The sequence below is a fragment of the Pelodiscus sinensis genome, chromosome 13 (genome assembly GCF_052426305.1).
Source record: "Pelodiscus sinensis isolate ZL-2025 chromosome 13, ASM5242630v1, whole genome shotgun sequence".
Taxonomy (NCBI): domain Eukaryota; kingdom Metazoa; phylum Chordata; order Testudines; family Trionychidae; genus Pelodiscus; species Pelodiscus sinensis.
The window spans coordinates 3368593-3396013 of NC_143064.1; the positions used below are offsets into that span (position 1 = coordinate 3368593).

The window sequence follows — 27421 nt, forward strand, 5'->3', positions numbered from 1 at the left end:
ACGCTGAGAGCCGGGACTGGGGGCTGTAAACAAACTTTGTGGGACCGCGGGAAACTTGGCCACAAACGTAAGTGAACACCCAGTGAACGAACCAGACCAGACTAGAGAGGTTCAGCTTTTATTATACAGGTAAGAGAATGCCCAGGAGCTGTGTTTGCTGTCTGTTGCTCTTGTGAAAGAAGAGGAAGAGGAATGAAAGTGAGCATGGAAAATGTCCCCAAACTGCAACAGCGTAGAGTCTTTTGTGGGAAGCAGTTTCTATCAAGGAATTGGATAACGTAAAAACCCCTGCTTTGAAAAGGCCCCATCAGGCATTCGTTGCAGGCACTAGTAGTGGTGGATGGAAAAACACAGCTTCTGGAGACTGTGTATGTGTTTAGTCCTGCACTTGTGCTGTCTCTAGTGAAGCTGTTTTCATGTGGGTTTGGGTGAATTCTCAGGTGCACACAGCAGAAATTCCATGAAGATTCCTACACGAGTTTTCATAGATGTCTTTGTAGCCTCCGTGACTCTGGGCCGTGTAGTCTGTACTTTACATGTTGCATTATGGGATTTAACAGGAGTATTGTAAGCAAGACACGAGAAGTCATTCTTCCACTCTGCTCTGCGCTGGTTAGGCCTCTGTTGGAGTATTGTGTCCAGTTCTGGGCACCACATTTCAAGAAAGATGTGGAGAAATTGGAGAGGGTCCAGAGAAGAGCAACAAGAATGATGAAAGGTCGAGAGAACATGAGCGATGAGGGAGGACTGAAAGAATTGGGCTTTGGAAAAGAGAAGATTGAGGGGGGACATGAGAGCAGTTTTCAAATATCTAAAAGGGTGTCACAAGGAGGAGGGGGAAAACTTGTTCATCTTGGCCTCTGAGGATAGAACAAGAAGCAATGGGCTTAAACTGCAGCAAGGGGGGTTTAGGTTGGACATTAGGCCCGCAATATTTTGGCACCTGGGACTGGGAGCTCAAATGATGCCCCCGTGCCCCCTCGCTTGGGCCAAAGCTTTGAAAAGTCTCAATTCTGCCTCCTTCCTGTTCTACTCCTCTCATGGTACCACTCTGCTGCCTACCCCAGTGAAGGAGAGAATACATATGCAGGAGAAGCAGACACAATTTTCTACACTCTGGGTCCTAGTGGTGCCTTTCCACAGTCTCTCACCTGAGGCGGCCGCCTCAGTTCGCCTCATGGTAAGGCCAGTCCTGACATTAGGGAAAACTTCCTGCCTGTCAGGGTGTTTAAACACTGGAATAAATTGCCCAGGGAGGTTGTGGAATCTCCATCTCGGGAGATAGTTAAGAGCAGGTTGGACAGACACCTGTCAGGGATGCTCTAGATGATACTGGGTCCTGCCATAAGGGCAGGGGACTGGACTTGACGACCTCTCGAGGTCCCTTCCAGTTCTCGTGCTCTAGGATTCTATGACGTGCCTGGATTTCTCACTGCAATCTTCTACTACTGGACAAGCAGAGGTTGGAAAAGAGAGAGATCGTTCAAGCTTTGGGGTTTGATTAATGCTCCTCACTAGAGGGTCGGGCTGTAGGTTTTGGTCGGTTAGTTGGCCGAGTCTTTAAAATCAAGCTCCTGGGTTTGCTTTAGAACGTTCCGTGGCACTCGGGTATAACGGGAGGAATTTGTTCTTGTGACTTGGGCTCAAGTGTACCCCGGTGCTGGTGTAACCCACGTGCCTGCTGGGGGTGGGGCACTGGCCCGTGGAGCGGCAGCAAGGCCACTTACAGACAGAGAGACGGGAGCCAGCTGGCTTGTAGCTCACGTTGTAGAGCAAGGGTGGGCAATACTTTTTGACGGGGACCACTCCGAGATGGTGGAACGTGCTTGAGGGCCGCACTCTTCCATGATATTAATGGAGGAGGTGCGGAGTCTGGGGTGGAGGTTGGGTGCAGAAAGGAGCTTGGGATAAGGGATTGGGGTGCAGGAGGGAGAGTGGTGTCTGGGAGGGAGTTTGGGTGTGACCTGGGGCAGGGGCCTGGGGTGTGGGGGTTGGGGTTGTGACCTAGGGCAGGGGCCTGGGGTGGGGTGCGGGGGTTGGGGTTGTGACCTGGGGTAGGGGCCTGGGGTGCGGGGGTTGGGGTTGTGACCTGGGGTAGGGGCCTGGGGTGCGGGGGTTGGGGTTGTGACCTGGGGCAGGGGCCTGGGGTGCTGAATCTGGGAGGGAGTCTGGGTGCAGGAGGGGAGGGTTTGTGTTATGTGGAGTAGGGGAGCAGGAATGGCGGGGGAGCTGAGGGGAGGGGGAGGGGAGTGGCTGGGGTGCCAGAGGCAGGCTCTGGCTGGGAGACTTACGTGGGTGACTCCTGGCCAGCAGCCCAGCAAGGTTCTCCGGCAGCCTGCCCGCCCTGCCCCATGCAGGCTGCAGGGCCGTGTGCGTATGTGAATAACTACGAGCTGGAAGGGCGGAGAGGATGCTTCATGTGCTGCCTGTTTTTCAAACAGGAGCTCCCATTGGCCAGAAATTAGCCAATGGGATTTTGCTGGGGGCGGGGGCAGCTCATGAAGCCTTTTCCTGGGCTCACAGTTTGGAAAGCCGCTTTTCTCAGTGGTGTGCGGGGAGGGAGAGCACGTAGGGAGCCTGCGTTGAGCTGCCCGCTGCGTCTGTGGTCCGGATCAGGTGGCTTGGCGGGCCAGATCTGGCCCATGGGCCGTGTTAGGCCCAGGCCTGCTGTAGAGGCTCATGCACTAAGCTCCAGAGGTCCCAGGTTCGGTTCCACTTGTCAGCACAACTACTTGCTACACTGCACCCCAGAGCTAGCTGCATGTCGGGGGGCTGAGCAGTGCATGTCTGCGGTTTGGGATTCCCGTTGGGAATGAAAGGTGCGATGGCGCGTAAGGCATTTGTGTCCCTGTTGTTTTTGTCTAATGGGATTTACAAGGGGGAAACATCCTACTCGTCGTCTGCGGAGCTGAGCTGTCCAGCAGAGACCGTATCAATAAGCTGGAACACCGGTCCCGCTCTCTTCTCCCTTTGTGCAGTGCCCCAAGATGCGGCGCTACGCATTTGAACTCAAGATGCTGGATAAGTACAGCCACTACCTGGCAGCCGAAAGCGAACCGGAAATGGAAGAGTGGCTGGTCACGCTGAAAAAAATTATTCAGGTCAATACGGAGAGTTTGGTGCAGGAGAAGAAAGAGGCGGTGGAATCGGGACAAGGTCAGTTCATGCGGGCAGCCAGACTTCCTTCCCCCGTCCCCGTCCTGCGCGGAGGCCTGTCCCAGCACTGACATTTTTCCTGCCTTAAAAATAAGTGCAGTAGCAAGCCGGCGCGGGCGCTGAGGTGAGGCAACTAAACGATAGTCGGGGGATACACGCGCGCTTGAAACTCGGCTGTGCTGTTGGCCGGGGACCCCGCTGCCGCGTTGCCAGAGTCCCCGCACGTGGTCCTTGCGCCCCGGTGAGTGAGGGCCCAGCTGCCGAGCCAGAGGGCCTGGCGGGATTAGCCGGCGCCGGGGCTGCCGTTGGGAACATCTGCTTTTTGTGCCTTGACAGAGGATGACGCGAGCAGCCAAGGGAAGCCGGAAAACATGCTGGAGAGCTTGGAGCGCAGCATGCATCCCGAGCTGATGAAGGTATCGTGTCTGCCGCCGTCACATCCTCCCCTCTCGCCGCAGCCACTGGCTGGGCCTGTCCTCTGGACGCTGGCAAGGGGCAGTGGTTACGGCCCCTACCGCAGACGTCCCTATGCTGTGCTCTGGCGGGAGCTGGGCCGGGACAGAAGGAGGAACACGGGGAGGGGGGAGCTGAATCGGGGAAGGGCACGGGGGGAGGACCGGTGTCTTTGGGGGTGCCAGGGCAGGCGCAGACTGGGCCTGGAAGGAGCAGCAGACAGGAGGGAGACAGGGCCATAGTCGGAGAATTTGGGTTGAGCTGATGCTCTGGACCCTTCCTGAGAACCCTTTGTGGGCTTTGCCAAGGCGGGTTGGTCCTACAGACCCGTGTGCATGCCCGGCAGCTTGGCACAGAGCGGGACGGGCTAGCAGGCTCCAAAAGGCAGTGAGGGGTGTGCAGTGAGGGCCGAGGGGGACGCGCACCCAAGGCGCTAGGCTACAGCCTTCGGCGTCCGCGTGAGGCATCTGAAATCCATGCAGAAAGAGACAGGCAGCCGATGGGGCCTGGGCAGGCCGTGGGGAGCAGGGTCAGAGCAGGGAAGGGCGTTTTGGCTGCAGCACATGGACTGTACAGGGGCAGCCTGTGCCGGGCTGTTTGGAGAAGAGGTCCCGAGGGCTGGGAGAGAAGAGTTTTGTGGGGGGGAACAGGACAGTCTTGGAGGGAGCAGTGGCCGGATTTGGTGAGGAGAGGGGAAGGGTCAGGCAGCCGCGAGGGAGTGACTGGGGGAGAACGTTGCCGGCGGTGATGGAGGAAGGGGAGGAGGAAAGGCACGTGGGGAGCAGGCCGAGAAGCTCCGGTCTGGACATGCTGAACCTCCCAGAAGGCGCGGTCTGAGGTGGGAGATGGGAGAGGGGAACGGGCGACACCAGCCTCTGTCATGGCAGTGCAAGGTGCAGCCTGTGCTACAAAGGAGGAGCAGTTCACCGGGAGGGGGCATAGTGCCGAGGGAGTGGATACATCTGGGGATAGGGGTGGGAGAAGAGGTCCTCAGATTACCTCTCAGACGTGCAGTGCAGAGCGGGAGGAGGAGAGTTCGCCCTCCAAAGCAGGGCGATATCGACAGCCCCACGCCCGTCGGGCAGGGCGGGGATGGCGTGCCATCTCTGGGCCCGTGCTGGGTAGGCCGGGGCCGGTATCTGGCTTCCCACTGGTTGTGTTACCCCGAGTGACACTCACTGAGCAAGGCCACGGGACTCCGATTTCCTGGGGCTGAATCCGTTGGTGCGAGGGGCGGCTCTGTGCCCGTCCTCACTCCGCCCTGAACAACATCGATGGCTTTATTTGTGCACCCCTCCCTCCCTGCGACAAACCCTCGCTTCTCGCATGGCCGGTCCCCGTAACCTCCGTGCTCTCCTTGTCCCTAGTACGGGAGAGAAACCGAGCAGCTGAATAAGCTAAGCAGAAACGACGGCCGACAGAACCTCTTCTCCTTTGACTCGGAAGTCCAGGTAATTTCTCCCACCCCCCTCCCGTTCAGAGCATTTTAGGGCTTGTGTGTTTGGAAAAGTCCACTTGGTGCCACCTGCTTCCTTCCTTGGCTGGCTGCGGTCCCCTGCAGCAACAGCGGGGCTTGTGGGCGGACGGCAGAACGGCTGGCTGTCCAGTCGCCTCAGCCCGTAAGACGGATGAGCGAAGCTGTGAGCAGGTGTGCGCCTGATGGGCCAGCCCCTCTGGTTCCTGGTGTCCCAGGAACATGGCTGGAGAGGCCAGAAAGTGTCTTGCACAAAGGAAGCGTTCACGGCTGCTGGCACAGAGGCTGGTCCCCGTTCGAATGCCTGCTGGACAGCTGCAGAACGCCGAATGTGGTCCCCCCCGCTGCTCCTTTCCAAGGACTTCGCCTGGTTCCAGGAGAGCCCTGAATGTTCCGGTGTAGGCAGCTGCCCTGCTGTAGCTAGGCCGCTTTTCGAAGTGCCACGTCAGTAGGGCTCCGAATTGGTTCTTTACGAACGCCCACGTTTTGGCCTCGGAAAGGTGGCGAGAATCCCCCCTCTCTTCGCATTGCTGGGAACGCGTCCCTAGCGATGTCACGCCAAGCGCCGGGGTAATGCGGCTTGAGCTCAGCGTCGTGGGCATAGGAAGAACCAACTTACCCACTGCACGGCCATCATGGGAGGGTTTTCCAGGCAGCCTCCGGGTCTCCAAAGCGATTTGAAGTGGGGGTTGACTGGGAGTGGCGAGACACGGCCGGATGAGGGCAGGGAGCTCTCCAGGGGATGGCCCACGGATGGTGCGTCGATGGCTTTGGCATTCCTTCTCCCTTGCCGAGGCCAGTGCTGTGGAGGTGGCAGCCAGTCGACGACGACGTTTACACGGAATAAGCTGCGGGGCTCTAGAAAACGGAGCCGTTTATTTCCTGGGTTCTGATTGATTCTAGCTTGAGCCCAGGAGAGTGACCATGCTGATTGAAGAAGGAAAAGGCAGGCGCCCGCGAGTCTCTTTCCCAGATAGGGATGGGAATGTTTAACTGCGTAACTAGTTCACCAGGAAGCCTCACTCTAAGGGGTGCAGCTTACCAGTTAAGGTTAACCAGTGGGGGCTGGCACAGCCCCCTGCCTGTGCTGTGGGCAGGGGGCTTCTCCAGCCCTGTGGGAGGCCCACCGCAGACAGGGGCAGCTCCAGTCATCCAGAGCAGCCCCAGTCCGCAGCGGGACCGGGCACCCCTCAGGCGGGCTGCTCTGACCAGGCTGGTGCAGCCCCTGCCTGTGGTGAGTGGCCCCCCGTCTGCCCCCCCTTTAGTTAATGGGTTACCCAGTGGAATGGGATTTTCCATCTCTTGTGCCAAACCAAACTTCCCTCTGGGCCCATTTGTGGGCTGATGGCACCGGGGTCAGTATCTCCCTTGTGGGAGCCACGAGGTCTGTTTGTAAAACGGGCAGTTGGCAGCTCTCCCAACGCGAGTCCTGTGATTCAGAAGGGAGCATCCTTGAAAACCGCGTCTCCAGTCTCCCTGTGCCCCGAGCGGCTGGGCTGGAACGGAGCTCCCCGGGGACACAAAGGAGCCCGTTGAGTCTGGCTCCCAGCAGCCCCCCCGTGCTCTGCGGCTGGGTGCGCCTGCCACTGTGGGCACAGCTCGGTTTCGGGGCGTGTGTTTGCACGCCTGTCCGGCTGATGGGATTGCGGCAGGAGGTCGGCGAGAGGGCAGCTTTCCTGTCGGCTCCAGAGCCATCAGAGCCTTGGAGACGATGGAGAGTTCTCCAGACCAGGTTGGCGATGGCCGCCTGTGTGCGCTTAGATAATTCACAGCGGGGAAAAGCCCTCCCTGGGCTATACCACTGGCCTCCTCAGTAAGGGGGGAAGGGATGTAGCAGCTACATCAGTGGTTTTCAAACGTTTTTCTCATGACCCATTTGAAGAAAATGGTTGATGCTGCCACCTCACACAATGTGACTGGAGTGTGGGTTCCAGGATGGGGCTGAGGATGCAGCTTTGGGCTGTGGGAGGGGGTTCCAGCTTGTGGGGGCAGGGCAGGGGTAGGAGGGGCTTACCTCGAGCGGCTCCCGGGCAGCGAGGGGGCTAAGGCAGCTACCTGCCCCCTCCCCTCCCAGAGCCAAGCCTGCTGCGACCGCTTCTGGTGCGCAGCACAGGCTATGGTGCCAGGACAGGCAGGAAACTGCCTTAGCCCCCCACCACTGCTCACCTAATCCCCCTGTAGCCACCAGACCCAGTGCCCGACATCCACTGCCCAGCACTGGGTTGTGAGCCCTAGTCTGAAAACGGCTGGTCTACATAACCCTTCAGCAGGCCCTTCTAGTGAGGTTGTGGGTAGAATCCTACGTCGGGGGCACCGGTGAGGTAGGGCTGGTGAAGGGAGCTGGAGGGGTTGTTCCCTGGCTTTAGGGGTTTGGCTTAAGTTTGTCTTGTCTGTTTCTTCCTAGTGCGGTAGGCAAGGGCCAGCCATGCCTGACAGGTTATGGCAGAGGTGGCTGGATTCGAGGTGGTTTGGTTTTATTACAGCAAACCCAAATTAGTCAACCATCTTGATTGCTGATAACCACACTGCTCCTTGTCGGCCGGGTTGCAAGCGGCTGCTGCCTCCGGCCGCGCTTTCTAGTAACGAAGTGATCTCTCCGACCGAGCGAAGCCTGCCCAATGGCAGAAACTCTTCCAGCATCCCCGCTGCACGTATGCTGGTTTCACCTCCCCACTGCCTGTGTCCGGGCCTGTGGGTGGATCCTGCAGGCTGCAAATGAAAGGCTGAGAGCGGAACTGCAATCTTGGGGAGGTTTAGTGCTCAGTGCTGATTTTTACCTGTCTGGTTTAAACCGCACCGGGTTCTGAATTCCTGTGCGTAATGCGTGTGCATAACGGGCACCCAGTGGGCTCCCCTTGTATGCAAGTGCTGCATTTTTTGTCCCATTTTTTGATGCCAGGAGCTGGAGTGCGATCCCTTGCATTGGTGTGTGTGACGTCCTGTGTTAAAGAGCGTGTCATTTGTTTTCCAGAGGCTGGATTTCTCTGGAATTGAGCCAGACGTGAAGCCCTTCGAGGAGAAATGCAGCAGGCGCTTTTTGGTGAATTGTCATGATTTAACCTTCAACCTCCTGGCTCATACCTGTGACCGATCCGAGGGCTCCCCCACAAACGTATGCATTTTCACTGGGCACGCGCATTGCGTCTGCGGAAACGGTGCTTAGACGTAGACTGTTACCAGCCCATGTTGCCTGATCACCAACAGAAACCTACGGGGGAAAAGAAATAAGGCCCCAATCTGTGCTCCCTCTAATTTTGCGCCTATGTGCAAAATAAATTTTGTTCTGTGCACCAAGGCATGTGCAGATGTGCACCACCAGTAGAAAAACAGCCTGCCAGCTGAAATGTTGCAATACTCAAATGCCGCCCAGCTAATTAGCAAAGCGTCCACAGTGGTGTGGGCTCTTTGCCAATCAGCTGGGTAGCATTTGAATCTCTCCTGAGTGGCCGCCCAAGTGCTCAGCGTTTAGGGAACACTGGCCCCGGCCCTGCTTCTAGTGACCTGTGGACAGACACGGGTGACTGGCACAGAGCTCATTGCAGGCCCGGGGCCTCAATTTGCATCCATCCTTCACAGTGTTTCACCAACGCGAGAGGCATGGAAGCACGTCTCTGTCATAGAATCCTTGGGCCTGATGCACCTGGGGCCAGTGGGGATTTCAGATTTGAGGCGGCAGAGTCAGGGCTGGAGACAGCAGATTTGTCCCTCACTGGGCCGTTGAGGGTGGGTTTACAGGCTGCCTGCTGCCGCCCTGCCTTCGCAGCTACCTTTGCCTTTTACCATCGTTCCCAACCAAAAACATGTACGTGGAATTGTTGCGATGTGGCAAGGCGGGTAGCTGCAAAGCCTTCCCAGAAGTCTGAGATAGCCACCTTCTGGGGGAACTCGTGTCACACGGTTCACGTGCAAGGCGCAACAGGCTAGTAACAGGTGGCTAGTTTATGCTGGGAGATTTCTGTGCGGGACTCTGCCTGATGCGACCCAGAAATACGTAGTCTCTGGCGAGAATGCAGCTGATGTCCAACTCAGAACTGAGTTCTTTGGGACTTGGTGAGATGTGAGGTAACTTGCTAACAATCTGCATGCGTAGGCTACGTGTAGACTACAGGTCTTCCGGCAGGGTGAGGTCTCCCATGCAGCCGCTCTAGGCCAGCAGGGGAGAGCTCCCTGCTGGCGTTAGTTACCGCTGCTCACAGGCAAAGGTTTATTATGTTGGTGAGAGAGTTGGTGAGAGAGTATCTCCCGCTAGGACTGGACTGTCCACACTAGTGTTCCCTCTAAGCTGGGGGGGCAGCCCAGCTTCACAGGTGATTAATCAGCCCCGCCCAGTCAGTCACCCATGAAATTGCTGCAGAGCAGTTTAGAGGGAACACTGGTCCACACAAATGTTCCCCCTAATTTTTTGCATCCATGTGTGGAATACATTTTGTAACATGCCCCAAGGAATGTGCAGATGTGCACCACCTGTAAAAACACATGGTGCTGGCTGAACTCTCTGCTAATCAGCTGGGTGGCATTTGAAATTCTCTTGAATTTCTCTTGCTCAGCGTACAGGGAACACTGGTCCACACCAGCATTTCTGTTGCAGACACTTAGGTTCTTTACACACCCCCGACAAACAAAAATGCTAGTGTAGACACAGCTGTGTGCTGAGCTTGCGTCCTTTCTCGCCCTACCAGACAAACCGCTCCTGCTGACTAATCAGCATCTTCATCTGTCCCTGACCGTTGTGTTCCGCCACGTGTAGAAACAACCCGTTTCTCTTCCTTCTGTGTGATAGGGCTGTGATTTTCAAGTGGCACTACTCATCTTTGCTGGGCCATCTTGCGTTTTTATTGAGTGAAGTGGTCTCTGTGGATAGCTAAAAGCAAATCAATGATTGCTTCTGTACTTTCTCGGTGAAATTCAGCCTGCGTAGCTGGGCTCTGTAGCTCCTCAGTGGTGCATGGTCCTTGTGAAAGGGTGAATTTCATCATAAGCACTGACCCGCAACTCAAAGAAGCAGAGGTCACGCTCGAGTGTCTGGCAGTGAATTCCAAGTACACCTAGACGTTAGCCCCCGGACCATGATGTTTTAACAAGAGCATTATTTCCAATTCCCAGGTTGAGCCGTTTTTCGTCAGCCTGGCATTGTTTGACCTAAAAAACAACTGCAAGATTTCAGCTGATTTCCACGTGGACTTGAATCCTCCCTCCATACGGGAGATGCTGGCGGACAGCTCCAGCCAAGCCGCCGGGGACAGTCAGACCAAGGGGGCGTCGCCCAGCGAGCACCTGGTTCCCAGGGTTGCTGAATCTCGCCTGCGCTACGTAAAGCAGGTGAGGCCCTGCCGGGGGCTTTCTTACCTAGTGGTCACTGTCCATGCAAGGAAGAAGTGGCGAGGGTTTGGCAGCACCTCAGAAAACGTTGAGCACGTGAGCGATTGATTGTGGCATCCGGGGACACCTTAGTCCTGGGCCGGGGCCCAGCTGTGCTGTGCGCTGCTGGGCGGACACAGCACAGGAAGATGGTCCCACGCACGCAGCCCTCGCTCGCCTGTGGCCTGAATGTTCACCAACAAAACTTGCAAACACAATGGGCTGGCGCTTTCCCTTGGAGTTCTCCAAAAGTGTCCTCAGCTCTGCCTGAAATGGGATTCACGGAGGAGCCAGTGGAGGCAACTGGGAGAAGGGAATCTCCTTGCCGGGTGGGGGGGGGGGTCTTGGACACTCCTAGCTCATCGCTTTAAGCCAGGGGCGGGGAACCTATGGCCCAGGGGCTGGATGCGGCCCTCGGCTTGCCTGGATCTAGCCCCGAGCTCCAGCCCCTCTGCTGTCCCTCCATGGGGCTGGAGCACACAGAATTGACTAGCCTGGACCCCTCCTTTTTCCTTCTGTCGGGGGCCACATGAGTGAAGGTGGGTTTTTTGGAGGGGTGGGGGGGTGGCTTCTCTCTTATGTGCAGCCCCCAATTGATTTTTCCGTGGGTCAGCAACCCCCAATCCATAAAAAGGTCCCTCCCCCTGGTTTAAGCATACGCGGTAGCTTTACTTTGAGTGGGAGGCAAGTTTTGTTCCCAAACCCCTTCCGCCCAGCTCTGCGTTCTGCCGTGAACCCAAACGTGCTGTGCTCGTAGAGCGAGCTGATCAGCCATTTCACCCTCCACGCCCCGCAGCTGGTGCCGCGCCCTGACAAGTACTGAGGGAGGGCTGGCCCTGTCCAGTTGCCTCTCTCAGGTGTGGCCTCACTCAGACCAGGAAAACCAGGTGGAACCTGGTGCATGGCCCCGGAGCCATGTCAATAGGTGGCATGAGCCAGGAGCCCATGTGGTACCAACATGGTGAACTAGCAGCATGGGCGGCGAGGCGGGTGAGGGCCCAGCTAGGGAAGACCAGCCCCATCCCCACCCCTTCTGCCTGAGGCTCCGCCCCTGGAACCAAGCTCCACCCACTCCCAGCCCAATCCTTCCTGGGCACCTGGAGGGCTGGTATCACTGTGGGGCTGGGGAAGCCGGGCTGTCATGTGGTGGCCCCAGCCTTCCTGGTGGCCGGGGTGTGTAGGCAGTGTTGGGGAGGCTGAGCCTCCCCTTCCCTGCTCTACCAGCCGCCCATGACTAGCAGGCTCCCTTCTGATTGGAGCTGGAGGAACGCGTAGCCGGGGGAACGGTTGTGGCCTCTGACTCGGTGCTGTTCATTGACTTCCAGGGAGTTTTCTCCGTGGCGAACCCCCACGTGGAGATCTTTCTTGTGGCCCGTGTGGAGAAGGTGCTGCAGGGCAGCATCACGCACTGCGCGGACCCGTACATCAAGAACTCAGACCCGGGGAAGGTAATCGATAACGCTGTGCACGGAGTGGTCTCCTAAAAAGCACTGCAAAACCGCTCCTCTGGTAACCTGGAGCTGGCCCGGCTCCGTTGGCTCAGGAGCATCTTACAAGCAGGAAAATACAGAGGGAGTGTTCTTTCTTGCCCCGTTTGACAAACCGTGGGCTTTCCCTGATCAGTTTAGATGGCCGCTGCTCTTGGTGTTTCTGGCCTAGTGGTGGGCACTGGGATCCCGGCTGATGTCAGCTCAGCTCTCAGAACAGAGCGTGGTCCTTGTTTCCCCAGCACATTAGAACTGTGCCGGGCCTGAGGCTGGATGCGGAGCTGTTATGCACAACAGAGATGCAGCCCTGCATGCAACCCGCTGCCTCGGGTTGTCTTTGGGTTTGGGCCTGCAGGTGGGAAGAGCGATTGTTTAATGCAGATGGCTCCTGCCCCGCAGTTTGCAGGGTTCAGAACCATGCAGAATACAGCCTCCCTGATAGCCACGCCCACCCTAAGCAGAGCTCCACCCCCTTGTGTTCAGCTGGGGTGCACAATGAGCATGGTGGCCCATGGATTCAAAAGGCAGCAGGGCTTGGGGGCCCTCTAGTGGCAGCTGCCGTAAGCTGTGTGTAGTCGAGCTGGGACGTGACCCTTCCACTGAATTCAACGAGAAGAGTCGTGTTGACTTTGGAGTAAGTTGGGTGAGGCTCAGGGTGGGGAATGTCTTAGCTGCTTGGACTCTTACCTGGCTGTACGTTGCTAGAAAGTGGAGGGCTTTCTTTCCCCAGAACTGTCGCAGCGTAACTCCGGCCCTAGGAAGCGTGACCCCATGGATCCTTTCTCTTGGTTTATTTTGTTTTTCTCTTTTCTCCAGACTGCCCAGAAGGTTCATAAGTTGGCTAAGCAGGTGTGTGGTCGGCTTGGGCGGTACAGGATGCCCTTTGCTTGGGCTGCCAGGTCAGTTGACTTGAAACTCTGCCCTGTCCTTCTGAAGTTGTTGTTGTCTGTGCTGTTTGCAAACGAGGCCCCGTGGGGATGGTTAAGGGCCAAATTCCGTAAGCCAGGGAAGCCGCACAAATGCGACGAAGGGCAGAATTTGGTGATACCAATTGTTTTTGTGAGCCAGAGTCAGAACAGGAAAGATTAGAAAATAAACAAGCATTTAGTGGAAAACTATAAATAGAGCTCGTTGAAATGTGAAATTTCTGTTTCATGGGAAATATCAACATTTTGAAATGTTAGTCTTCCCTATCAAACCAAAAACAATAGAAATTTCCTAAGAAACAAACTTTCTGTAAAATTTCTGTATGGGAAAATTTTGTTTTGGAATTCTGAAATTCCAAATTTGTTCTTGCTTTAGAATTTTTTTCCACTTTTATATTTATTTTAGCATTCTTTCATAACGTGATAACAGTAGCAGGGTCAGATTGTTCATTGCTACAAGCAGAAGACACTCTGATCTGGAAATGAAAATGTTTCCATCGTGGTTATGTCGCATTTGCTTCAGTGATTTTTAAAACAAAATTGAATATTTTAGCTCTCAGATGAGGTCCTATTGTGCACCACTAGTGCTGGCATGTTAAGGAGTATTGTGAAAATAATTTTTAAAAGTGAAAACCCTGAAGCAAAATAAAATCTGAAACAAACCTTCCCCAAAATAAAAAATTCAAAACTAAACAAGGGCATTTTTCTTCCCACGGGAATTTTCAACATATCCACACATTTGTTGGGCTGTCTAGATTTCAGCAGTACTGGTGTGTTTCACCGAAAACACATGGGTGAATCATTTCCAACCAGTTGTAGTGATAAACCCTCCTGCTTCAGGGTCTGAGCTGACTGAAGACCATGGGCTGATCCTCCAAAAGTTCTTGGGTTGAGAGTAAAAATACACTGAGCCAAGCTGGCTCTGAGTGCGTCTCCCTTGAAAACATCATCACTGAGTTATAAATTCATCCCACTGTCTCCCGTTCCCTCTCTGGGCTGCTCTTGGTCCCAAGCCAAGATGGTAACGACTCTGGGATGTCAGCGTGGCCTGTGGCTGCTTGCATCCACCGAGGTTCCATGAGCAGTGTGGCTATTGCAAGGACAAGCTGGTGAGCCCGCAGGCTGGCCGTGGGATGCCGTTCATTCCGGTGTGCAGAGGATGAGCTGGTTTGAGTGTGCGTGTGGCGTAGCCCTGGTGTGTGTTCTGCACAGGAGTGAATCTCACCCTTTGAGCTTGGCCCCACACCCACTGAAGTCAATGAAAAGGTTCCCCTGATACTGATGGGCTTTGGGTCTCTTCCTTCTCCCTACGCTGTTAGTCCTAGCACACTACAACTGGAAGGGCCCTCGGGAGGTCATCGAGTCCAGTCCCCTGCCCTCCTAGCAGGACCAAACACCAGCTAGCCCAGTGTTTCTGGCCGCCCTGATGTGCTTACTTACCGGCGCCACGGCCACAGAGCCTCGTGGTGCCCATTGGCTCTGTTTCATCCTTTGCAGCCAAGGGAAGCTGTGAGAAGCGGCGTGGGTTGGGCCACCACTTCCGCAGCTCCACTTGGCTGCAAAGAGCGAACCGGAGCCAATGGGAACCGCGAGGCTCCGTGGTCGCGGCGCCAGTAAGTAAACACACTGGGATGGTCAGTTAACGTGTTTCTCTAAATGTTCCCGCAGAACACGTTCAGAAACACTGGGCTAGACCATCCCTGACAGATTCTATACAACCTGCTCTTCAGTATCTCCAGAGATGGGGATTCCACAACCCCCTCAGGCAACTTATTCTAGTGCTTCACCACGCTGATAGGCAGGAAGTTTTTCCTAATGTCCAACCTAAATCTCCCCCTGGCTGCAATTCAAGCCCATTGCTTCTTATCCTATCCTCAGAGGCCAAGGAGAACCATTTTTCTCCCTCTTTCCTGAATCTCACCCTTTTGGATACTTGAAAACTGCTATCATGTCCCTTCTCTGTCTTCTCTTTTCCAAACTAAACTATCCCAATCCCTTCAGCCTTCCTTCCTAGGTCATGTTCTCTAGACCTCAAATCATTCTCGTTGCTCTTCTCTGGACCCTCTCCAATTTCTCCACGTCTTTCTTGAAATGTGGTGCCCAGAACTGGACACAATACTCCAACTGAGGCCTAATCAGCACAGAGTAGAGCGGAAGAATGACTTCTTGTGTCTTGCTCACAACACTCCCGTTCATGCAGCCCAGCGTCATGTGTGAATCATAACAGAGGCAGAGCACAGCACCTGGGAGATGCCGACGAGGAGTGTGTCCCAGGCCGGCGTGGGAGCTCCGCTGCTCCTGGGCTGTACTGATTGGGAGCTGTGGTCACTTCTGTGTTTTTCAGGCCGGTTTTCAAAGACTCTCAGGGCGCGCTGGATCACAACGGGAAATTCTCTCCTCTCTACAAACAAGACAGCGGCAAACTCTCCAGCGAGGACCTTCTGAAGCTGCTGGCCGAGTATAAAAAGTGAGTGTGAAGAATGGCGGCAGCAGCTCATCGGGCATTTGAATGGTCTTTCCACTAGAATGTGTGGCCACGAGAGAGTTCTTACCCCACCCCGAGAAGCTCAGCTCTTTGGGGCTCACTTGTTCAGTGTTTGAATGATCAGGATTGAGGCATTTGTTCTTGCTTTCTGTCGCAGGCCAGAGAAGACAAAACTCCAGGTTATCCCGGGCCACTTAAATGTCACCATCGAGGGCATCCCTCTGGAATTCTCAAGTAAGAAACCCACAACTGACCGTCAGCTGGGCTGTTAACATTTCATTGTGTGCAGCGCTTCTTGTGGGGGTGGTATCGTTGCCCTCCTTTCACTGGTAGGGAAACTGAGGCACAGAGCGTAAAGGGGTTTGCCCTGGATTATCCAGCAGGCCGGGAATAGACAGAACCTACATCTTCTTACTCTAGGTGTTCTTTAGTTGTATGAAAAGCCACTTTAGTCACACTAAGATTAAGATAATTGAAGATAAAATCTTCCCCTAAATGCATGTCGGGAGCTATCCTTAGAATCTGTGGGAATTGCATGTGAAGGCACATAACAAACAACAAACAGAGGTTACCCTGATCATGAGGATGAAAAGCGACTTTTCCATCCTCCGGGAGAGAGGCGCTAAGCCAGTGTTAGATTCCTAAAATACTGACTTAACAATGGGCCAAATTCCCATCAGTCAACCAGGTACAATTCCATCCAAGGGACTGTATCACGTGTGTGACTGGAGACATTGGCCCACTAACATGGAATGCCAAGGAGCCAAATTCTGCTGTGGGGCTAGAGTTCCCTGCGAGCTGAGCGCTTGTGCCCCTGCTTAGGAGAAATTCAGGTGTGATCCATCTGACTAGCAAGAGCGCCCACAGCCAGGTTTTTTGTTTATACTGATGGTGCACAGTCACACTTGCCTCAGCGCATGTAAAAACATTATTCCACACAATGGATGGAAAAAATCTGCACACGGAAAATACACGTGAGGGAACATTGTTTGGGGTGTATACACACGCGTCTCTGCAGTGTGAGCACTCTATGTGATGGCCAAGGTGGAATTTCAGGTGTGAAACGGCACGTTGCAGTTGTGGTCTTTCCCATGGCTGTCAGACACCTGCTTATCTCAGTGTTTCCTCCTCCTTTAGACTGTGTTACTGCGTCTTACATCCCTATAAAGCCTTTTGAGCGGGACCAGGAGACGGTTGCCGTTGAGGTGGAAGAGTTTGTCCCTGAAGTGGCGAAATACTGTTATCCTTTCACTATTTACAATAACCATCTCTACGTCTACCCCTTGCACTTGAAGTATGACAGCCAGAAAACATTTGCAAAGGTGAGTCGCAGGGCACCTGGGCCGTTCGGACAATGTAACCCTAGTAGCTCACTGCCCCGTTCTTCCTGTCTCCAGGCAAGGAATATTGCCGTCTGCATGGAGTTCAAGGACTCGGATGAAGCTGATGCCCAAGCCTTGAAGGTTGGTTCATAGTCTACTTCTGAAACAGGAAATACACGTGTGTAGAATGGGCACTTTGTTAGGTCAATATCACTGGCTTGTAAGAACGGCCAGAAGGGGTCAGACCTTAGCCCAGTGTCCTGTCTGCCCATGGTGGCCAATGCCAGATGCCTCAGAGGGAGGGAACAGAGCAGTGAATCATCACGTGATCCGTCTCCTGTCACCCATTCCCAGCTTCTGGCAAACAGAGGCCAGAGAACCATTCCTGCCCATTCTGGCTAACAGTCCTCGATGGATTTATTCTCCAGTCAAATGGTCTCTCTGAGCTGGAGAAGAGAATTTAGGAAAATGTCCGTTTTCCCTAGTTCCGAGGTATTTCATCATTGTGGTGGGCATGTTTGGGTGGGAGCTGCCTTGGATCCGACATGTCCCTTACCTTCGTTCCAGTGTATCTATGGCAAACCCGGTGGTCCCATCCTGACAGCAAATGCCTATGCAGTGGTGTTGCATCATAACCAAAGTCCCGAATTCTACGATGAGGTAAACACTTGACCCTAGAATAACTGTGGGAAGTAATGGCCTTCCATGGGCGTGGCAAAGCCACGGAGAAGCCCAGCGCCTCTCTGTGGACTGAGGGGGGAGAATTGTCATTGGCCCCTCTGCACAATGATTTTTCTGGTTTAATGTCCGTTTGTTTTCTGGTGTCTTGCTTTCCTCATATGTGGTCAGGTATGGTCACAACTAGGGCTGTCAATTGATCTGCGTTAACGTCTGCAATTAACTCAGGGCAGGATTAACATGTTCATTTCTTTTAACGCATTAATTGCAGGCATTAATGTTGCGCTGCTCCTTTGAAGGGCCAGGGACTCCAGCTGATCCTGGGCTCCCGCAGTGCTGCCCCTTTGAAACACCGCCACTGCGTTTCAAAGGGGCAGCACATGAGATTAATCATGTGATTAATCGCGATTAATTTTTTTAATCGCTTACCATCCCTAGTCACAACGTATAAGTAACAGGCAATGAATCTGGTTCCTCAGTGGAGTTCTAACTGCGTAGGAACACCTGTGACCCAATGTGTGATTCTGAAACTGATGGTGAAATGTCAGTCGATACGAGCACCCGCAGTAAAACTTGGCAATTAGAAATCCAGTGTCCTGTGTCATGGTGTCATTTTAGATTAAAATTGAGCTGCCGATTCACCTCCACCAAAAGCATCATTTGCTTTTCACCTTCTGTCACGTCAGCTGTGAAATCAACACCAAGGCATCGATGAAAAAGCAGGATGCCGTTGAAACTCCAGGTATGTTGGCTGCTTAAATTACAAGCCCTTAAAATCGACAGCGCGGCGGTGGGAATAAATGTAAAGACACAAATAAATAGAAGATGCTGGCTGTGATTTGAGATACGGGTCTGTTTGCATCTTCTTATGAGCCAATGAATCCTTGTGGGCAGGAAGCAACACAAGGGGTTAGTGTCTACCCCACAGGCCCACTGAGGGGAGGGGGTGCAAAGGGAACAACTGCCTCAGGGCCTGACAATTCAAAAGGGGCTAGGTCTCTCAGTCACTGCAACTGTGGCAGTGGAGGGGGCTGGAGCCCTTGGCCCTCTAAATCGCCGCGGGAGCCCCATGCAGCATGTTCCAGGCAGTACTAAGGGCTGGTGAGGTGGGGAGAGGCACAGAGTGGTCTGGACAGTGCTACTGCTGGCTGCCCCGGCCCCGCCCCTTCTGCTCGAGGCTCCGCCCTCCTCCACCTTGCCCAGGGGCCCAGCAAGTCTGTCTGCCCCACTGCTACTGCAATACGACGGCTGCCTCACTCCTGCAGCCTCTCGTGCAGAGTCTGGCCTTTGCAGGCATTCGAAGTTCCGTTGGCTGCAATGGGACCGCCCATGGGAGTGCAGTGCCAGTTTGGAGCAGGATCGGGGTGCACATGTAACGTTCCATGCTGAGGTCCACTGAGCGCTGGGGCCGACAGTCCTCCCTCAGGCCAAGCTGGTTGAGGGTGAGCCATGGTTCCAGGGACGTCTGATGGGAAACTGCTGAACGCATCCTGCTGCAGGGGCCGTGACCTCTGCTCGTTGGCTGTTCCACAGTGGGCTTTGCCTGGCTGCCTTTGCTGAGGGATGGCCGAATTATCACCTTGGAGCAGCATTTGCCCGTTTCGGCCAATCTTCCACCCGGCTACCTGGGCCTTGGGGACATGGAGTCGCGCAAGGTAGGAAAAGAGTTTAAATCCCTTGACTTTGGAGCGAGGAGGAGACGAACGCTGTGTCTGTCACCGTGTCCAGCCTCGGGTTTGCCTTTGGTCCACAGAGCTTAGCCCCCCTGTCCATCCAACAAGCCTGGCTCTCCCCATCACCACCACAGTACAGCCAGAAAAGGCCCTCGTGCTCCGTGGCGTTACTGCCCGGGCGTCAGTCCCGGCTTTATAGGGGACTCCATGTGCTATGTCTGTCTGTCTGGGCCTTTCTTCCCTGCTCACCCGAATGGGGTGTGACTCCCTGCGCATCTCCCCAATGGGCAGTTGTATGGGGCTTGGGGATTAGTAGAGCTCTGCAAATCCGCAGATATCCGCTTCATATCCACAGGTATCTGGATATAGATGCAGATATCCCTGGCTCATTTTTGCAGATGCAAATTTCGTATGGAGAACCCTGCAGATTTGCAGATAGTCACGTTCTATCCACAAGTAACCGCATCCACAGATGTAGATGTGGATAGCCCGGGCTCATTTTTGCAGATATGGATGCGGATGCAAATGTTGTATCGAGAACCCAGCAAGTTTGCCGATATCTGCTCTACAGCTGTGGGTATCTGCTGCCCTGGGTGTAGCTGCAGGTGCCCGTGGCTCCTTTTGTGGCAATGGCTGCGGATATGGATGCAAATGTTGTATCCACGCAGGGCTGTGTGTATTATGTGGGCTCAGTGAGGCTGGCTGGAAACAGCCCAGCTGGAGGGGGCTCTCCGTGATGGAGGACGACTCCATGCAAAGCCCTTTTCATCGGACTCTGTGCAGTCAGTGAGCATTTAACTAACAGGGCTGGGCATAAGATCCAGCTGCAGAAAGCCTCGTTCTCGTCTGCCGGTGCCTGCAGCCACACAGCTGAGTATCTTCTGTTCGCAGCAGCCAAGCGTTGATGCGAAATGGGTGGACGGAGCAAAGCCGCTGTTTAAGATCAAAATCCACTTGGAGTCAACCATTTACACTCAGGTAAACGGGCTGTCTCGTTCCTTGTCCGGGGAACAGGGGTAGTAAAACCTTATAGCACAGGCCTGGAGGACGTGAGGTAGAATGATGTGAACTGCCCCCTGCCGTAGGAAAGGGATTGGTGCTCTGCAGAGCAAGCCAGAGAGTCTGGGGAATAACAGCTCGTGGCTTTCCCCAACAACCTGCAGTCAGTCGCCTGCGCCGCTGTGCGGAGACATTTACGTGGAAAACCTTCACCCGGCCCTGCTGAATAGGGCAAACCCGCGGCAACGCATTTCGTAGTCCCAGGGCGTGACCCTGAGGCCATCCTTGTGACTGAGTGGGCCACGGGAGCCACGGGTCTGAGCAGCAATGCCGTGGCATGGTGGGCCATGTCGGCACCACGAGAGCTGTTGCACCAGAGCTGTGCCAGCAAAACCTCCCTGGTCCAGCATCCTCGGGTCCTGAGCAGTACCAGACCGGGGAGTTTTCCAGACCAAGGGAGTCAATGCACCCCTCCTGGCTGCCTGCTCCTCTCTCTGGGGCTCCCAAGGCTGGGACTCCCTGCCTTGCCGCTGGCCCTGCTGGGACTGCCTGCCCCATTGCTGCTGGGGTTTCCCCAGGATTCCCCTGCTGAAGCCACTGCCAGCCCCATTCAGCTGCTGCCTGCCCCACTACCTCTGGGGGTTCCCTGGCCCAGCTGGGACTCCCCAGCTCCCACGTTCTCCCACCTGGATCCTGCTCCCGGTCTCTGGAGTCTCTGGTCCAGCAACATCGTAGCCCTGCTGGACCAGAGATGTTGCCGGACCAGAGCATCCTGGATTTGGGAGGTCCGACCTATGTTTCGCACCTGAGTGCCGAAGTGATGCCAGCCTGATGAGTTCGTGGGGCTCAGGCCCCGGCGTGCAGCTGCCGTATTTAGCGTTGGCTTTTCGGGGACGGCGGAGCCTACTTCCTGCTCTGAATCGTGCCGTGGTGTCGGTAGCAACCGCCCAAGCCCATCTGTGCTGCGCCCGGCATGCAACCTGCGTCACCGCCCCCGCTCAGCAGTGAATAACCCAGTGATAAAATGTGAGCGCAGCGGGGAAGGTGACGCGAGGTAGGCAGGGGAGAGAGGAAGACATTTCGGAGGGGGTCAGCGAGGCAGACGAGCACAGAAATGCCGGTTCAAATGCCAGGAGCTAGGAGAAGAGAGTATTTGTCCCTCCCCCCAGTGGCGGGGCCTGGAAGGGGCAGGAGGAGGTCGACACTGAGCAGACTGTGTGGGGTGGGCTAGCCACAGGGACCCAGTTGGGGGGCAGGTCGGCAAGCTTCCTGAGACAGCTGTTCAGTGCAGAACGCTGCAGTGAACAGGGAGCCAGAGGGAAGAGGGTCTAATGAGGGAGGTTTGCCGAAATGTGGGGTCAAGGCTGCTGCACTGACATCGGTTGGTTTTCGTCTCTCTCTTCAGGACTTGCACCTGCACAAATTCTTCCAGCACTGCCAGCTGGTCCAGGCAGGAGCTAAAGAGGTGCCAGGCGAGCTTGTGAAATACCTAAAGGTGAACAGTGTCCACCCCTGACCCTTGTTATGGCCTGTCCGTGGCTTGTCCGCCCGCACCGGCGCCCCTAAGTATTCCACGGGGACGGTGCCAACGGGGCAGGGTGTGCGAGTGTGGTACAGCGACAGCGCTATCGATCTGTGCAGCCGCACCTCAGGGTCCCTGAGACTCTCAGCCCCAGAGCCCGGAGAGTGAACCTCTTGCCCTGGGTGCTTGGAGCCAGATACACGCACTTATCAGTATTCAGGGAAGCAGGGCCTGGTCCTTCCCAGGGCTCCCGGGAACACCTCCCACGGCTCTGATTTTCGTTCCTGCACGGCCCTCGCCCCACACTGTAAACACCTAGAGACGGGGACCCCTGGGCGACCGGTATTGTAGGCACAGGAAGGCACGGCCTTCCCAAACCTGCCAGCACGGCAACACCAGCCCTCCAGGTGGCCAGGAAGGATCAGGCTGGGGTGGGCGGGGCTTGGCTCCAGGGGCGGAGCCTCAGGCAGAAGGGGCGGGGCTGAGGATTGCCTTCCCCAGCTGGGCCTTCACCCACTGCCCATACAGGGACCTGAGAGCTGCAAACTGCCACGTCTCATGGCGCAGCACAGACTATTGGTTTCGCTCAGTAGTTTTCAAATGACGGGTCATGCCCCAGCACTGGGGGTGGGATGTCGGGCGCTGGGGCTCGTGGCTGCAGGGGGATCAGGTGACCAGTGTGGGCAGGGGGGCTAAGGCAGCTCCTGCCTGGCCTGGCACCATAGACAGCGCGGCACCCCAGAAGCGGTCGCAGCAGGCCTGGTTCCTAGATTGAGGAAGGGGGGGGCACACGCAGGGCTCCCCGCACTGCCCCTGCCCTGAGCACTAGCCCCTCTCCCATGGGCTGGGAACCTGCTGCTGGCTGCGTGTGGGGGCAGCCTGGTCTGTGGTGCCAAGAGAGCCAGGAAGCTGCCTTAGCCCCCCCCACTGCACCGCTGCCTGGGAGCCACTCGAGATAAGCCCTCCTGCCCCAGCCCTGCCCCCTCCTACAGCTCAAAGCTCTATCCTCAGCTCCCTCCCCCCCCCCTGCAGCCCACACTCCAGTCACAGTCTGTTGGGTGGCGGCATCAACGATTTTCTTCAGCTGGGTTATGAGGAAAAAAGTTTGAAACCCCCTGGGCTAGTTTGGTGAGACCACAGAGCCCCTAGGAGAAAGGACCCTCCCCGTCACCGTCTGTCCCAGCTCCCATTGATGTTGACAGGAGTCTTCCATCTACCGCAGTGGGAAATCGAGTCATGACCTTCAGCGCCTCAAGAGAGGACAGGGGCATGTGTCCTTGTGAGCGCCTGACCCGCAGGTGTTAAATATAATGCCCTGCTTCCCCGGCGTGAATGTTCCCGGTGCCTGCCCTTTCCTCTCTTGTTACCGGCTTTGCTCAGAAACTCGCCCTGCTGTTTTCTCTTTTGGTTTCATTTTTACGAGGATGGGAACCTAGTGGCATCTGTGCAGCGTCTGAGCACCCCCTGCTGGTAAAGGCCCAGTGGTACCCATTCATTTCCCCTTGTTCAGACTTCTTTAAGGGAAGGAGTAATTCTCTCGACTGTCTTAAATGGGTTGGCTACTTTGAACCTAGCTGGTGCCAATGATTTCCTGACCTGGGATGCTATTTTACATTGCATTAATATTCTTGTGCTGCTGTTGATACTGAGCATGCCTTTGGATTCGCAGAGTTTCTTATTGCAGGGATTTATAACCTGAGTGCAGTATTTTTTTTGCCAGTCTAAAATTTGGTCGATGCGGCCAATAGCCTGCAATTGAATTTCAATTTTAAAGGAGTCCTGGGCCTGGCAGAGGAGAGTCATTCCACTGAAATCTAAAGGCGAGTTGTAGGACCAGGGCCAAGTTTTTATAACCAGTAACTTCTGACCAGGACAGAACCGTTCCGTTCACCATTTCTGGTAGCTTTGGTAGCAACTTGTCTTCAAGTGTGATTCTGTAGCCACCGAGTAGATCATGTAGAATTAAAAATCATTGGGTCTCTTGCATGGAGCTAAATACCGTTTTAAGGAGTAAAAATAATCGCATCTTTACTATTAAGAGTGGGCACTTGTAAATCACAGTTTGCATGTTGAAACCATTTTACAAACATAACCTGATGTTGGGTCTCCTGAGAGAGGCAAGTGGCGATTGTGAGCCCTGTTTCATAGATGGGGAAACTGAGGCACGGAAGTTGTTACATTACAAGGCCGTGGAGGGCATGCTCTATGTCATAATAAAGGCTCAGCACCTCTGAAAATGAGGCCCCTTATTTTAGCTCTGGGGAATGGGCGAGTGAGATCAGTTCATATTTAAACTCACAGAGTTGAACTTTCAAAAGCTCCTACATCCCATGTACAAAAGCAGAGCGAGGCCCGTGGGTTATTACACGTCGCTGGGAGCTGGGTGATGAAGGGCCCAGATCCCTTTGGAAAGTTTCCCACTGGTCACAAAAAGAGAGTTATGAACAAAACTTAAGCACTAACCTTTGGGAAAAATCCGGCAGTTCGGAGCAGTCATGTGACTTCTTGTAAAAGCGGCTGACTCGTTCCTGGACCATGTTTGCTGTCGGGGCACATCCGAGGGCAGTATGTCTGAGCCCTGGGGAGTTATTTATGCTCACTGGCATGATGAGCTGGCCGGGTAATTCCAAACACGCCTCCTATGAATGCCTGCATGGATGCAAACTTCTCTGGGCAAAGTATAAACACTTGACAACATCTGTAACGTGTCAGGCTACAAACTGTCTTCTGAACATCTGTTCCAGTGTTTGCATGCCATGGAGATCCAAGGGATGATACAGTTTCTGCCAATAATTCTTATGCAGCTGTTCAGAGTCCTCACCAACGTGACCCAGGAGGATGAAGTAGCTGTCAACTGCACCATGTAAGAGCTTTTTAACTGATGCTGCTTTCTTCCGCGGTGCATGGAAGGCTGTAATCCAGCTTTTTGCTAAGGAATGCTGACATTGCATCCCCCAAAATAGAGAGAAACTTGGCCTCCCTCCCAGCTGATATTGCAGTTAAAAGTCGTACTGACCTCCCCAGATGGAGGTGGAGTCATCTTGCCTTCCAACAAAGGGTTTGGAGATGAGATCAGCCATTAGGGGAATGTGATTCTCCTCCTTCTCTTATTTTCCTTCTTGGCTTCGAAACTTTGTTTTTGGTGGGCCAGGCTCTCCCTGGGCAGGGCGGGACGGGTTCGCTCTTGCACGTGGTCTGTGTTACTCAGAAGGAGTAAAGGTTGCAGACTCTGACGCTTGTTGTCTTGGGGATTGGGAGTGAGGCCAGAGTTACTTGCCGCTCCGCACTGTCACTTCCCATCAGACACGGGAGCCTGCCTTAGAACTGGATCGTCCTCTAGTATTGTGAAAAATCAGCTATATACAGAGGAGCTGACTGTGCCTATGGGCCCCCGGGCAAGGTGCTTGGGGGTCCAGCTCTGTGCTCCCAGAAGGGGCGGGGCCAAGGCCAATAGTACTAGCAGCCAGGAGCCCCAGGCCCCTTGGAATCTCTAGGTCCCGAGTCACTGGGGGCCTGTATACATAGCTCCGACTGCTGTGGCTGCGGATGAGGGTGGTCAAATCTCGAGGGCCAAGTAGGAGTCAAGAACCAGGAAACAGAGACGAGGTTGAGAACCAGAGTCTGAGCTGAGGGCCAGCACTGGAGGTGGAGTCAGAAGACCAGGGACCGGAGCCAGGAGTTGGTTGGAGGGAGGAACGAGGCAGGGCCACGGGGCTCAGGAGTCAGGCAGGCCTGAGAGGTAGGTGCCATGCAGCAGCCAGCCAGGAGATGGCCAGTTGCACAGCCCCCTGCCTGTCTCTCTCTGGCATGAGCAGAGCAGCTGGGACCGTCGGTGGGGTCAGACGCCTCTTCAGTTGGAGCTCCTAGGGCAGTGCCGGTGGTGGCAGAAGTGGGATTCCATTAGCTGCTCAACCCGCCAGCTGCTGGAGGGTTGCTGGAATACGAGGGTTGTCTAGAGACCTGGGGTCCCTGGTTCCAGACCCATGGCCCCTCACAGCCATGTACAAAGCCTCACACCACGTAGGGCAGCGCTTATGCTCAAAGGGGTCAAGCGTCCCTCAGGAGGAAAGGGCTGGGGAGCTGCCTGGGGAGCCGAGAACTGGGAAAGAATTCCTGGCAGAAGGCTTCAGAGGAGAAGGCACAGTGAAAGGAAGAACGAGGATGGGTCCTGGTTGGCTCTCGGCGAGGGGGTGAGGGCCAGAGCACAGTTGGCAGGGCTGCCCTGCTCCCTTGCCCCAGCTGAGAGGAAACCCCAGGCCTAGTGACTAGTAAACTTGCTTTTTGAAACCCTTTTGCTCCTGGTCATGTGAGGCACTGGCAGAACGCAGGCAAACAAACTGGGGGTGGGAGGCAGAGGGGCCTCTGCCCGGCTGTAGGGCCCTCTCTTCCTCAGCGGAGTCTGAGGAGGCCCAGTCAGGCGAGAACGCCTCAGGCCCAGTTGGGAGCCTGTCTGATCACCCCAGCCCCGGGGCTGGCGGCTGGGCTGTACTGCAGTAGGGCCCACGCCCGGATGCTCACCCTTGCGTATCACTGAGGTGCAGTGTGCTCAGTCGCACCCTGCACCCTCAGTTGGTTGTTGGTTTGTTTTGTAGGGTTCTTCTCCACATTGTGTCCAAGTGCCATGAAGAAGGCCTAGATCATTACTTACGGTCCTTCGTAAAGGTCAGTCGGGACATGAGAACGGACGGGCCGGGTCACCCAAAGGGCCATCTTGCCCAGCGTCCTGTCTGCCCATAGTGGCCCGTGCCAGCTGCCCTAGAGGGATGGAACAGATGGGCCATGCTCTGGTCTGGTGAATTCCTCACCGCGAGCAAGCCCCTCGCTGGCCTGACGGTCTCCTTGTCCCTTTGCAGTTTGGCTTCCGAGCAGAGAAGCCCAGTGCCCCACAGGCGAAGGCCACTCACGAAATCCTGGCCATCACAATGGCCACCGTGCTGAAGCAGTCGGCGGATTTCCTAGCCATCAATAAGCTGCTCAAGGTAAAAGGGCAACTGGGCCGGGCCCATGAAGGGTCAGAGCAGAAAGGGGGGAAGGTCGGGGCTCCGTGTTACACATCCAAGCTGCTTCTGTCCGCTCATACCCACTCACGGGACCAGAGCCTCGGCGTAATCTTCCCAGGCTCCCTTGGTCCCAGCTCTCTCTGCACGAGGCACAGCTGTGTGTGATTCCTAGAACATAAGAGCAGCCAGGCTGGGTCAGAGCAAAGGTCCATCTAGCCCAGTGTCCTGTCTGCCGATAGTGGCAATACCAGGTGCCCCAGAGGGAGTGAACAGAACAGGGAATCATCGAGCGATCCCTCCCCTGTCGCCCATTTCCAGCCCCTGACAAACAGAGGCGAGGGACACCCTCCCTGCCAATCCTGGCTAATAAGTATTGATGGACCTAATCTCCATGAATTTATCTAGTTCTTTTTTTTTAATCCTGTTCAAGTCCTGGTCTTCACAACATCCTTTGGCAAGGAGTTCCACAGGTTGACTGTGCACTGTGTGAAGAAAAAACTTCCTTTTGTTTGTTTTAAATCTGCTCCCTATTTATTTCATCTAGGGGTCACCAAATGAAATTAATAGGGAGCAGATTTAAAACAAACAAAAGGAAGTTTTTTCTTCACACAGTGCACAGTCAACCTGTGGAACTCCTTGCCAAAGGATGTTGTGAAGACCAGGACTTGAACAGGATTAAAAAAAAAGAACTAGATAAATTCATGGAGATTAGGTCCATCAATACTTATTAGCCAGGATGGGCAGGGAGGGTGTCCCTCGCCTCTGTTTGTCAGGGGCTGGGAATGGGCGACAGGGGAGGGATCGCTCGATGATTCCCTGTTCTGTTCCCTCCCTCTGGGGCACCTGGTATTGCCACTATCGGCAGACAGGACATGTTATGGGAACAAG

The 27421-nt window shown here is 54.9% G+C and overlaps 1 protein-coding gene across 4 annotated transcripts in view; it reads left to right on the forward strand.

Annotated features, from left to right (window-relative positions):
* Nucleotides 1-27421, forward strand: part of DOCK11 (dedicator of cytokinesis 11) — a 130488-nt gene that overhangs the window by 44378 nt on the left and 58689 nt on the right. For 2 of the 4 annotated variants that reach the window (XM_075941156.2, XM_075941158.2), the window contains exons 8-26: nucleotides 2979-3156; nucleotides 3493-3572; nucleotides 4977-5060; nucleotides 8055-8195; nucleotides 10187-10402; nucleotides 11767-11889; nucleotides 12745-12827; nucleotides 15199-15321; nucleotides 15497-15573; nucleotides 16477-16661; nucleotides 16737-16802; nucleotides 17229-17321; nucleotides 17958-18081; nucleotides 18873-18994; nucleotides 19904-19990; nucleotides 21417-21506; nucleotides 24278-24396; nucleotides 26126-26195; nucleotides 26387-26512. In XM_075941156.2, coding sequence (XP_075797271.1) covers nucleotides 2979-3156; nucleotides 3493-3572; nucleotides 4977-5060; nucleotides 8055-8195; nucleotides 10187-10402; nucleotides 11767-11889; nucleotides 12745-12827; nucleotides 15199-15321; nucleotides 15497-15573; nucleotides 16477-16661; nucleotides 16737-16802; nucleotides 17229-17321; nucleotides 17958-18081; nucleotides 18873-18994; nucleotides 19904-19990; nucleotides 21417-21506; nucleotides 24278-24396; nucleotides 26126-26195; nucleotides 26387-26512 — 2187 coding nt within the window. The remainder of the gene's footprint in view (nucleotides 1-2978; nucleotides 3157-3492; nucleotides 3573-4976; nucleotides 5061-8054; nucleotides 8196-10186; nucleotides 10403-11766; nucleotides 11890-12744; nucleotides 12828-15198; nucleotides 15322-15496; nucleotides 15574-16476; nucleotides 16662-16736; nucleotides 16803-17228; nucleotides 17322-17957; nucleotides 18082-18872; nucleotides 18995-19903; nucleotides 19991-21416; nucleotides 21507-24277; nucleotides 24397-26125; nucleotides 26196-26386; nucleotides 26513-27421) is intronic. The other 2 variants (XM_089781793.1, XM_089781794.1) reach the window with 1 other exon arrangement.